We start from the raw sequence: 13657 nt of genomic DNA, 5'->3' as shown, positions 1-13657 counted from the left end.
GGCTTGATCCGCGATGTTGCCCGCCGAACTCCTGGCGGCCGTATCCGTGTCCTGGCGACTCGGTGATGCCGTCGACTGCCCTGGTGCTGCGGAAAGGGAAAAGGCCGAGCCAGCATCCTGCCGCCCGATGGAAGATGTGCGGTTCCTTGCCACGGATACGTCCCCGGCACTGCGTACCGAAGCGACGGAATGTCGCCTGCCGGTATCCGGAAAATTTCCGCCACCACCAGCAGAGGACGCAGATCCAGGAAAGTTCCGGCCATCACCAGCAGAGGGCGCAGATCCAGGAAAATCCCGGCCATCACCAGCAGAGGGCGCAGCTGCAGGAAAATCCCGGCCAACACCAGCAGAGGGCGCAGAACTTGCAATATCCAGGCCACCACCAGCAGAGGGCGCTGCTGCATTGAAGACTCCAGAGCTGTGCACTGCAGAAGGCCGCACGCTGATGCCAGGGCCAGCCGACTGCCGCCCGCATAATCCTCGGCGCTGAGCGGCCACCGCACCTGACCCCCGTCTCCTCGGCTGTCGCTGCCTCCCACGCTGAGCGGCGCCAGCGGGCATGCTGACGGCCGCCGTACCGGCTCCTGCTCCTGCCGCCCCACGTCGCCCGGACACTGAAGGAGGGGAGGAAGGATCCACCCCCCGTTGTAGGCCCCGCCGCACTGGAGGATTCCTCCCGGCGCCGCGCTGTGAGGTGGAGGGAACAGCGCTGCTTACCGGAGGGTCCGCAGAGGGGCTCCTATTTCGGCGCCGGGCCCTGGGGATGATGTCCGGGCTTAGGCGCGCCGGAGGCCTAGTCCTCCGCGGCCGGCGCCCGTCCTGCGGTGCCTGCGATGGTGCTCCCGATGTCCCCTGGAGAAGGCTGTTAACGGATGCATTCAGCCAATCTGTCCCCTGGGAGCTGGCTGCCGTCCGGAGACGCTGGAGGATCGCTTCCACGTCCATTCTGGTAAGTGTGACAGAGATTCCTCACTTGTCACGCAGGCACCTAAAATGGATGCCTGCGTGAGGAGCGTGCCCCTTTTTATGTGCCCCCTCCCCACAGTCCCCTAGTTCCACCCCTTATTTTCAAAAAATGCCCCTAAAGCCACCCCTCAAGTTCCCAGTTAACCCCTTACCACCGTATCCCTTCTAACTGCTCCAGCTCCCCAGGTCCCACGTAACCCCGTCATGGCGGCCTCCCTTTACGTGCCGTGGGCCCCCAGTACGGCCTTTCTGGAGTATCTTTATTACCTCAGGATGGAAGTGAGAGAGCTACAGCAACGGACTCATCCCGTCCCCCCACCTCACTGAATGAGCAAGGTACAGTTTTGTTTAGGTTAAGACACTGTGGGTGCAGAGAAGTTATCAGAGAAGAGAAGTTATCTGTGAAGAGACTTTCATATTTGTTGAAGAAGCATTGCATGAAGAGAAGTGATTCTGTGTGATGAATAGAAGCTTGAATAAAACCCCTGTGATCAATTTCAGCTCAGAACTGTCATAGCTACAGTATGTGTCAGCAAACCGTTACCTCCCCTGTACTGTGATGAATTATAATTAATGGTCGCCCGAGTATGATTTACCCAGGATTCTAACAGGAACTGAAGTTTCCTTTGTAGCGCCCTCATATCCTGAGTGTCGTGCATGCAACATCTGTACACATTAAAGGGAGTCTGTCAAGGCAAAATGAGTATTCAAATTAAGCACAGTCGCTTGGAGCACCATTGGCATGTCCAAGCTGTTCAGTGCACCCTCCAACCTATTTGTTTTGGCCATTTTTCACCATCCTCTTCATTGATTGACAGATCTGGTTTTACAGGAGACGGATAAGGATGGAGCTAGATGGAAAACAAGAAGGAGGGAAGATGCACCCAACTGAAATCACTACTCTGATATCCACTTGTTAAATAAAACAGGCATCCATTGAAAATAAAAGTAGCATATACTCACCTCCTGGATCAGCGCAAAAACAGCAATGTTGGAGCTGTGCCTACCATCACTCATGTGACATATGTCAAGTGACCCCTGCCGCCTATCAGCGTCAACTGATGGGTTGCAGTGTTCACACTTCATCTGACTCAACTGTTACCCTTTACCAGCTCCTAAGCAGCCTTATACTTTTCCATAGATATAGACTACAACTAATCCCTGAGTTTAGGCTGTTTCTGTTGTCATCATGCATATGTATGATCTATTTTCATAGCCAAATGAGTGACACAATTATTAAAGAAGCACTGCCAAGGTTTCTTTTTTAATTTGATAAACCTGCTATATATGTGTGTATTGTATTGTAAGCGCAATGTAATATTCACCGATCGCAGCCTTCCGCCGTGTTCCAGCACCGCTCCAGTCCTTTTCTCACTCTTGACTGAAGTTCTAACTCTCTGGATCTCTGGGCTCTATGCATGAATCCAAAGTTGTTTTTTGAATGTACGTCTTTGGAGCGTCAGAACAAGGCTCCATAAACTTACATTGTAAAAGTGACTTCTGACTCCTGCATAGACCTCAATGCGAGCCAGCAAGTTGGAATTTCAGTCGTGTGAGTGAGAAGAGCACTGGAGCAGCGCTGGAAACCGGGGAAGACAGCAATTGTAAGTTTTTTATTGCAAATACATTACACAACACACATACTTAGGCCGGTTTAGCAAATAAAACATTTCTTGGGAGTGCTCCTTTAAAGCAACACTTTATTTCAGAACTGGACTGTCCCTTCCGCTAGTGTTTTAGTCACCAGCTGCCATCTTCATCTATTATCTGCGCCGCTCCGGTCATCTTCTATAGTTTGTATCCATTTTTTGATGAGCGATACGAAAGTCACCACTCATTGAAAGTCTATCAGAGCCAGAATGAAGCCAGTACGAGGATCTCATAGACTTACATTGAGAGCTTGAGACCGTAACCTCTGGCTTCTGGTCAGTGAGAAGTTGCGATCACAAGATGGCGGATCGGCACGACGCTGGGAACAGCTGAAGACGGTGGCTGGTGAGTGTAATGCCAGGGGCAGAGAACTTAGATTAGTGGCACCACTTCAGCGCTAAAATAAAAAAAATCCTAGGAGTGATGTATATGTCAGTAGGTACAAGAAACGGTTATGTTCCGTCTGTCGGCTGTGAAAGGTCAGAACTGCAGGAAATGTGGTTGGCCTTGACCTCTGGAGCTATGACCTGTTTGCCTTCTGACATTTGCTTCTTCTTTTCCAGGAGGTGGAGAGGGCAGGCCAGCTGAACAAGACGAAGATAGCAGAAGGTGGCAGGAAGCTGAAGTAAGGGTTACACAATCAGCCGCCAGTATTACACCGAAGGCCCTGATATTTTCTATCAATCATTGCCTGGTTGCGCTGTATATTGTGCCCATAAATACTTGAGTGATACTTAAAGACATTTAGTACATGTTGTAAACAAGATCTGAAAATAGAACTTGGGTTCGGTTAAAGGGATTGTCTGCTATTAGAGAAAGGGGCAAATTTCACCTCCACCCTCAGAAACTGTGCCATGTCTATTCAAAGAGCTGTCTGGTATTACTGCTCGGTCGCATTCAAATAAATGAAGCATTGCTGTAATACCTGCAAAAAAAAAATTTTAATAGGGGATTTCCAAGGGAAGGGGAAGACAAAGTTTCCCTGATTATAAAGACTTTGCCAAATCGTACATTGTGTGGATTTTGGTGTTAAAGCTAGTTATTCTGTCATAGTCTATGCCTGGTAATCAATAGTGATGAAAAGGTTAATAGTGCTAAGACCGGCGTCACACTCAGAGTATGAAAATACGGTCTGTTATTTACAGCCGCAATACTCAGAAAATAGTGATCCATATGTCATCCGTAGGCAGGGTGTGTCAGCGTATTTTGCGCATGGCATCCTCCGTATGTAATCCGTATGGCATCCGTACTGCGAGATTTTCTCGCAGGCTTGCAATACGGACATACAATGGATCAATGGGCTCAAATAATCGTAAAAACATATATACTGTCTATATATATATATATATATATATACGTGTCGGTGAGACACATATATATATATACTAGATTGTGGCCCGATTCTAATGCATCGGGTATTCTAGAATATGCATGTCCCCGTAGTATATGGACAATGATGATTCCAGAATTCGCGGCAGACTGTGCCCGTCGCTGATTGGTCGAGGCAACCTTTATGACATCATCGTCGCCATGGCAACCATTATGACATCTACGTCGATACTGTGCCCGTCGCTGAATCAGAAACGTGAGATGTCTACGTCCTTTATGACATCATCGTCGCTGTGCCCGTTGCTGATTGGTCGAGGCCTGGCGGCCTCGACCAATCAGAGACGCGGGATATCTACGTCCTTTATGACATCATCGTCGCTGTGCTCGTCGCTGATTGGTCGAGGCCTGGCGGCCTCGACCAATCAGAGACGCGGGATTTCTACGTGGATGCTGTGCCGGTCTCTGATTGGTCGAGGCCTGGCGGCCTCGACCAATCAGAGAGCCGGGATTTCCAGGACAGACAGACAGACAGACAGACAGACGGAAAAACCCTTAGACAATTATATATATAGATATACAGTGGGGCAAAAAAGTATTTAGTCAGTCAGCAATAGAGCAAGTTCCACCACTTAAAAAGATGAGAGGCGTCTGTACATAGGTAGACCTCAACTAAGGGAGACAAACTGAGAAATAAAAATCCAGAAAATCACATTGTCTGTTTTTTTAACATTTTATTTGCATATTATGGTGGAAAATAAGTATTTGGTCAGAAACAAAATTTCATCTCAATACTTTGTAATTTATCCTTTGTTGGCAATGACAGAGGTCAAACGTTTTCTGTAAGTCTTCACAAGGTTGCCACACACTGTTGTTGGTATGTTGGCCCATTCCTCCATGCAGATCTCCTCTAGAGCAGTGATGTTTTTGGCTTTTTGCTTGGCAACACGGACTTTCAACTCCCTCCAAAGGTTTTCTATAGGGTTGAGATCTGGAGACTGGCTAGGCCACTCCAGGACCTTGAAATGCTTCTTACGAAGCCACTCCTTCGTTGGCGGTGTGCTTTGGATCATTGTCATGTTGAAAGACCCAGCCACGTTTCATCTTCAATGCCCTTGCTGATGGAAGGAGGTTTGCACTCAAAATCTCACGATACATGGCCCCATTCATTCTTTCATGTACCCGGATCAGTCGTCCTGGCCCCTTTGCAGAGAAACAGCCCCAAAGCATGATGTTTCCACCACCATGCTTTACAGTAGGTATGGTGTTTGATGGATGCAACTCCGTATTCTTTTTCCTCCAAACACGACAAGTTGTGTTTCAACCAAACATTTCCAGTTTGGTTTCATCAGACCATAGGACATTCTCCCAAAACTCCTCTGGATCATCCAAATGCTCTCTAGCAAACTTCAGACGGGCCCGGACATGTACTGGCTTAAGCAGTGGGACACGTCTGGCACTGCAGGATCTGAGTCCATGGTGGCGTAGTGTGTTACTTATGGTAGGCCTTGTTACATTGGTCCCAGCTCTCTGCAGTTCATTCACTAGGTCCCCCCGCGTGGTTCTGGGATTTTTGCTCACCGTTCTTGTGATCATTCTGACCCCACGGGGTGGGATTTTGCGGGGAGCCCCAGATCGAGGGAGATTATCAGTGGTCTTGTATGCCTTCCATTTTCTAATTATTGCTCCCACTGTTGATTTCTTCACTCCAAGCTGGTTGGCTATTGCAGATTCAGTCTTCCCAGCCTGGTGCAGGGCTACAATTTTGTTTCTGGTGTCCTTTGACAGCTCTTTGGTCTTCACCATAGTGGAGTTTGGAGTCAAACTGTTTGAGGGTGTGCACAGGTGTCTTTTTATACTGATAACAAGTTTAAACAGGTGCCATTACTACAGGTAATGAGTGGAGGAAAGAGGAGACTCTTAAAGAAGAAGTTACAGGTCTGCGAGAGCCAGAAATCTTGATTGTTTGTTTCTGACCAAATACTTATTTTCCACCATAATATGCAAAAAAAATGATAAAAAAACAGACAATGTGATTTTCTGGTTTTTTTTTTCTCAGTTTGTCTCCCATAGTTGAGGTCTACCTATGATGTATATAAAAGACGCCTCTCATCTTTTTAAGTGGTGGAACTTGCACTATTGCTGACTGACTAAATACTTTTTTGCCCCACTGTATATATATTAATATATCATACAGCGCTAGATAGCTTAAAAGCCGGTAATTCAATTGCCGGCTTTTCCTATCTCCTTCTCAGACCCGACATGATATGAGACATGGTTTACATACAGTAAACCATCTCATATCCCTTTTGTTTTGCATATTCCACACTACTAATGTTAGTAGTGTGTATGTGCAAAATTTGGGCGCTCTAGCTATTAAATTAAAGGGTTAAATCGCTCAAAAAATTGGGGTGGGCTCCCGCGCAATTTTCTCCGCCAGAGTGGTAAAGCCAGTGACTGAGGGCAGATATTAATAGCCTAGAGAGGGTCCACGGTTATTGGCCCCCCCCTGGCTAAAAACATCTGCCCCCAGCCACCCCAGAAAAGGCACATCTGGAAGATGCGCCTATTCTGGCACTTGGCCACTCTCTTCCCACTCCCGTGTAGCAATGGGATATGGGGTAATGAAGGGTTAATGTCACCTTGCTATTGTAAGGTGACATTAAGCCAGATTAATAATGGAGAGGCGTCAATTATGACACCTATCCATTATTAATCCAATAGTATGAAATGGTTAAAAAAACACACACACATTATTACAAAGTATTTTAATGAAATAAATGCACAGGTTTTTGTAATATTTTATTATACTGGTAATTCACCTGAAGACCCTTGTCACCTGAAACAAATGTAAACAAAACAAACAACAATATTCCATACCTTCCGACGATCAGTCTCGTCCCACGCTGTAAATCCATCTTAAAGGGTTAACTAATTTTACAAGCAGAAGCCTGCTAATGCAGCCGCCCCTGCCTGTAAAAACCCGGCGAATTAATGGAATGTAGGTGAATGACCTGTAGTTACCTCGAGTTGCGGTGATGCGCCCTCTGCTGGATGTCCTCATATGAACTCGAGCCTGGGAAAATATTTTGAAAAGTTCTGTTGGGGTATGTGTTGAGGGCTTATTAGCTGAGGTACAATGACTGGTGCTGATAACTACCCGTTTTCAGCTATCATTACACCCAAGCACTGCTTCTGCTCCTGGGAATACGGTGTGGGTTGCCATAACGTACGGTAGCTGGACCCTTCTACTCTTCATTCCAGATACACTAACAGCTCAGTGTTACATTGATTTAGTTATGGGCCAGGAGTGTGGTCATTTCTCCAAAGTATCCCAGGAGCATCCCAACATTGGAATTTCAATGTTAGGAGTATGATATAAATCATATAAATGATGGATGATTGGTAATAAAAAGAACCTTTGGTTTTGTTTTTCCTTTCAGAAAAAATTGGACTACATCCTTAGTAGTTTTGACAGGAAACAGCCTAGTATTTTATAAATACCCAAAAGTTCAGGCCCCATCTGGTTGGGTAAGTCCTATATGTTAAGCAGTTGTTTTTTGTATTTCTTTTGGTGTTTATATGCTATCTACTTATTCCGCAGTCCTGTTGTCCTCAGTTTCTCTCTCCAATAACACAAAACTTTACTACATATGCATGTTGTCCAGAAGTGTTGTGCATGCATAGTGTGTCATGGGCCTATATTGTGCCTTAATGAATCTCCAATTTCATAAGGAAGTTCACTAAAGTGTTTTGGTCATAGATTCGGTATAAATCAGTGAGAAAAACTATATGGCCACATTTCTCAGGGAGGATTGAATGGCCTATAAAGCTCCCTATATCAGCTTGTTGGTCTCCTTAGTTAGAAACTTTACTCCTTGAATTCTCAGATGATAAGTTAAAGCAAATTGTCTCTTCAGAGAGGAAGAGGACTACAACTCTAGTGCCACCTACACGAATTAGCAATTCTAAAAGTCAATGTCGACTCTCTAACGAGCCTTGTCACATAACCTAGGATAAAATTCAAAACCAAAATCTCAATTTGCAGGCACTGTGTTTTGGGGTACTGCCCCTCATTAGTGCAAATAGTAAGATCTGGTTTGGCTGGGTGAGAAGCGTCTGACCAGGATCCAAGGGGTAACTTTCCTCCTTGGGGAGAGTGACACGTGAAGCCTGGCATGCTGAGGTGAGGACATTTTTAAGCCACAATGCTCCTCTGGGAAATATACAAATTGTCTCTTCAGAGGGGAAGTGTTGATGGGTTCACATTTGGAAAATTAGTGTCCTAATTTGTACTGACAAGGAGCAAAATTCCTAAAACAGGTGGCTGAAAATGGAGGTATTTTCCTTTTGGAGAAGATTTTGGTTTTGGCTTGATATCCTAAGTCATGTGTTGAAGCACTTTAAAGGGAATCTATCACCAGGATTTTGCTAACCCATCTAAGAGCAGCATGATATAGGGGCAGAAACCCTGATTTCAATGATGTATAAAATATTGGGCTGCTTTGCTCAATTTTGATAAAATCCCTGTTTTATCTGCTGCAGCTCTACCAGTGAATGCTGAGCTCTTTATTACCCCACCCACGCCACTGTGCATAGGCAGAAATCTGCCAATCAGTGATGGAGGTGGGTTATGCAGAACTCATGAGTATGGAGGACTACCTGGCAGCAGAGTGGTGCTTGCAGGCACTGAAGCATGGAGCCCACAACCGGTGTGGACTGCAGGGTGCCCAATAACCTTGGCAAGGAGCTGAACACTATAAAATTAAAACTTCCTCCGCTCTTGAGAATGGAAATAATTTATTATAAGAAGTAAATTCCAAAGTTGCTTGTTTTTACAAGCATTTGGTGATTTTAGCCACATAAAAACTGGAGGCATCCCCTTTAAGTTGGCTACTACATATGAATTTTGTCTATAGATTTGCAATTCCAATTCAAATACAGTTATAAACATTGGACAGACAATTATGCAACTTTTTAAATGTCACTGGTGATATCTCCTCATCCACAAGTGTCTTCACTGTTTCAGAAACCATCCAATAGTAAACCGGAGAGCAGCATGGACCTTCGAGGTGCCGACATAGATTGGGCTCAAGACATGTCCAGCAAAAAGAATGTCATCCATGTAAGTAACAACCGTCAGATTGTCAGTCTGCAGAACGAGCCACTAATATCTGTAGGCCACGGTCACGCGTTCAGTATTTGGTCAGTATTTTACCTCAGTATTTGTAAGCCAAGACCAAGAGTGGGTGATAAATACAGAAGTGGTGACGTGTTTCTTTTATACTTTTCCTCTATTTGTTCCACTTCTGATTTTGACTTACACATACTGAGGTAAAATACTGACCAAATACTGCTAGTGTGAACATGGCCCAAGAGAGGGGATTTTCTGCCGTGAGTGACAAGAAGTTCCTACATGAGATACAATGTTCCTATTTAATTGGCATATTGCTACATCAGTATAACAGACAACACCAAAATATATCCACCAAGGAAAGACCATGAAGGAAAAGTAATAAACACCAAAAATGACTACCTTCACACAAGGTCAAATAAAACTAAATAATTTTATTAATCAAACAACAAAACATAAGTAATGTATATATAAAATACAGTGGGAATACACCAAAAGCACAGGAATAGGCGGGCAACCCAGGCATGTGCCCCAAAGTGGGTGGGTTCCCCAGGAGTGTCCTATTTGGTAACGATACATTTCGTATTATCTACATGTTGTTAGGGTTTGTTACTACCTTACCGTTTTTTCAGCATTTTTTGTACATGGTCACTGGTACTAGTACTAATTGCGCTAATATGGTTTACATAGTTACATAGTTACATAGTTATTAAGGTTGAAGGAAGACTATATGTCCATCTAGTTCAACCCATAGCCTAACCTAACATGTTGATCCAGAGGAAGGCAAAAAAACCCCATGTGCTAAGAGTAAGCTCCACATTGGGGAAAAAAATTCCTTCCCGACTCCACATACGGCAATCAGACTAGTTCCCTGGATCAACGCCCTATCAAGGAATCTAGTGTATATACCCTGTAACATTATACTTTTCCAGAAAGGTATCCAGTCCCCTCTTATATTTTAGTAGTGAATCACTCATTACAACATCATACGGCAGAGAGTTCCATAGTCTCACTGCTCTTACAGTAAAGAATCCGCGTCTGTTATTATGCTTAAACCTTTTTTCCTCCAACCGCAGAGGATGCCCCCTTGTCCCTGTTTCAGGTCTATGATTAAAAAGATCATCAGAAAGGTCTTTGTACTGTCCCCTCATATATTTATACATTAAAATAAGATCACCCCTTAGTCTTCGTTTTTCCAAACGAAATAGCCCCAAGTGTAATAACCTATCTTGGTATTGCAGACCCCCCAGTCCTCTAATAACCTTGGTCGCTCTTCTCTGCACCCGCTCCAGTTCAGCTATGTCTTTCTTATACACCGGAGACCAGAACTGTGCACAGTATTCTAAGTGTGGTCGAACTAGTGACTTGTATAGAGGTAAAATTATGTTCTCCTCATGAGCATCTATGCCTCTTTTAATGCATCCCATTATTTTATTTGCCTTTGTAGCAGCTGCCTGACACTGGCCACTGAATTTAAGTTTGTCATCCACCCATACACCCAGGTCTTTTTCATTGACGGTTTTGCCCAGAGTTTTAGAATTAAGCACATAATTATACATCTTATTACTTCTACCCAAGTGCATGACCTTACATTTATCCCCATTAAAGCTCATTTGCCATTTATCAGCCCAAGCTTCTAGTTTACATAAATCATCCTGTAATATAAAATTGTCCTCCTCTGTATTGATTACCCTGCAGAGTTTAGTGTCATCTGCAAATATTGAAATTCTACTCTGAATGCCCCCTACAAGGTCATTAATAAATATGTTAAAAAGAAGAGGGCCCAATACTGACCCCTGTGGTACCCCACTGCTAACCGCTACCCAGTCCGAGTGTGCTCCATTAATAACCACCCTTTGTTTCCTATCCCTGAGCCAGCTCTCAACCCACTTGCACATATTTTCCCCTATCCCCATTATTCTCATTTTATGTATCAACCTTTTGTATGGCACCGTATCAAAAGCTTTTGAAAAGTCCATATACACTACATCCACTGGGTTCCCTTGGTCCAATCTGGAACTTACCTCTTCATAGAAACTGATCAAATTAGTCTGACATGAACGGTCCCTAGTAAACCCGTTTGGTTGCTATTCATATGATACTATCACTTTGGGGCACATGCCTGGGTTGCCCGCCTATTCCTGTGCTTTTGGTGTATTCCCACTGTATTTTATATATACATTACTTATGTTTTGTTGTTTGATTAATAAAATTATTTAGTTTTATTTGACCTTGTGTGAAGGTAGTCGTTTTTGGTGTTTATCAGTATAACAGGCTGTACCCTCGACAATAAATACCCCTATCCATATGCCCATGTGTAAGAGCAGCTCCCACTCTTCTGGACAAGGCACATGCATTCAATTCATAATTAGGCATCAATCAAAGGTGTGTAACATGGCTTCCCAAAGCAAAAACACATGGTCGGCAGGTAGAAAAGCTGGAAACATGGCAGTTAGCTGGCTAGTTTTTAAAACAAGGAAGTCTTCATGAAATAACTCTGAGTAGACAGAGGATTAGCTAGGGTTTTGGTTCAGGGGCTCGAAACTTCTGAGTGGGCCCCTAACCAGGTAACCTTGATTACAACTGTGGTGACGCACCCTAATATTGTATGTAGGAGAACCTCAGCAAATGACCGCACTGTTACTGAAGATAATCTCTATATAAAGACCAATATGGATATTACCGCCATATGGTCAGTGGTAGATACCAGTCCTACAGAACATATAAGTGATCACAGCACAGTTACAGATAATGACTTAAAGATGATTGAATCGGTCACTTTTTCCGTCTTTTCCATCTGTCCCAACCTAACATTTCAAATTCTTCCAGCCACAAATCATATCAAGAGATTGCAACAAAGGTACATCTGACTTCTAACATTTCAGGCACCATCTCCATCTATTCCCAACCTGCACAAACTGCTTATCCTGCTGATACCCCAATGCTGAGCCGCTGCTGCCGTATGTGTCCCTATTACTGCACCTATTGTGTGGTACTATGTGCCTTCTAAATTCTAAAGCAACTCTTTAGAATATAGTAATGCCGTGTGCAAGTGCCCTAGGAAACAGTGCCCGGATTTTTCCCCCTGGAAAGTAATAGTGCCCGGTGTGTCCCTTTAACAGTCAGAATAACCTGAGTTCCCTAATAAGTGCCCATATAACATTTAATAATGTCCCAAGTCTCCCCCCTGCACAGCTCCACTATACACAGTATGATGCTCTCTTATACATAGTATAATGCCCCCTCACTGTATAGTACCCCCTCACAGTATACTGACCCCATAATAGCCCCAAACTGTTTGATGGCTTCAACACTGTATTATGGCCCCGCACACTATGCACAGACCTCACATTATCTCCCACACTGTATGATGGCCCAATCACTGTAATCACTCCACTGTATGATGGTTCCCCTAAATAGCATCCAGATTATATAATGCACCAGATAGTCGTCCATAAAACATAATGCACTCCCCATAGGCCTCCATATAGTATAATGCACTCCCCATAGGCCTCTATACAGTATAATGCACTCCCCATATGTCTATGTATAGTGTAATGCATTCCTCATAGGCCTCCACATAGTATAATGCACTCTCCATAGGCCTCTATATAGTATAATGCACACCTCATAGGCAGACTCTACATAGTATAATGCACTCCTCATAGGCCTCTATAGTATAATGCACTCCCCATAGGCCTCCATATTGTATAATGCATTCCCCATAGGCCTCTATACAGTATAATGCACTCCCCATATGTCTATGTATAGTATAATGCACTCCTCATAGGCCTCTATAGTATACTGCACTCTCCATAGGCCTCTATATGGTATAATGCACTCCTCATACGCAGACTCTATATAGTATAATGCACTCCTCATAGGCAGACTCTTTATAGCGTTGCACACTCACCATAGGCCTCCATACATTATAATACACTCCGCATAAAACAATAAAAAATAAATGCAATACTCATGTTCCCTGCTCGTTCTCCCACTGCTCTGAGCACCCACACATCTCTGGATAGCGGGCGCCATGTACTGATGTCATTGTGCTTGCTGTCAGTGTCTGCGTCAGTGATGTCAGATGCAGAGGGGGAATAATGAGAATGAGAGCCTCACGCCCCCTCTCTGATTGCTTTCAACTATATCTGCATCCAGCCAATACAGTTGAACTTGTGATGGCGGGCACTGAGCCCCCCTTCCCTGCTCATGGACCCCATAGCAGTCGGGTGACTGTGCCAGAAATTTTCAGCTTGGCACAGAGGTGTTGTAGCGAGGTACTGTTTTTTTTTATTTGCGGCTGGCAAGAGGCCACTGGAACCAATCGATTGTTGCATCGGCCTACTGCCATTACCGCTCAGTGATAGGAGCCATGTTGCCATGTGCTTTTCTTGAACTACTCATCCTGTGTGAGCCTTACTCTGGCTCTCTCACTTGGATCCACCCGAGGCAAGCTGCAAGCCCTGTATATTGAAAAGTATCTCAGAGGGAATTTGGAGGCTACACGATCTAAAGCCATTTTAGTCTTTTATCAGGTGAGTGCATAAAATTGTGCACCCTTTAAAGACTATAATATTG

General features: G+C 44.4%; 1 protein-coding gene across 3 annotated transcripts in view; it reads left to right on the top strand.

Annotated features, from left to right (window-relative positions):
- The window catches only part of ARHGAP9 (Rho GTPase activating protein 9), a 208542-nt gene that overhangs the window by 121351 nt on the left and 73534 nt on the right, over positions 1 to 13657 (top strand). For all 3 annotated transcript variants that reach the window (XM_069758558.1, XM_069758556.1, XM_069758557.1), the window contains 3 exons: positions 3180 to 3241; positions 7386 to 7473; positions 8972 to 9067. In XM_069758558.1, coding sequence (XP_069614659.1) covers positions 3180 to 3241; positions 7386 to 7473; positions 8972 to 9067 — 246 coding nt within the window. The remainder of the gene's footprint in view (positions 1 to 3179; positions 3242 to 7385; positions 7474 to 8971; positions 9068 to 13657) is intronic.

This window comes from Ranitomeya imitator, chromosome 3, assembly GCF_032444005.1.
Source record: "Ranitomeya imitator isolate aRanImi1 chromosome 3, aRanImi1.pri, whole genome shotgun sequence".
In the NCBI taxonomy this organism is placed as follows: Eukaryota; Metazoa; Chordata; class Amphibia; order Anura; family Dendrobatidae; genus Ranitomeya; species Ranitomeya imitator.
This window is presented reverse-complemented; position numbering and strand designations above follow the sequence as displayed.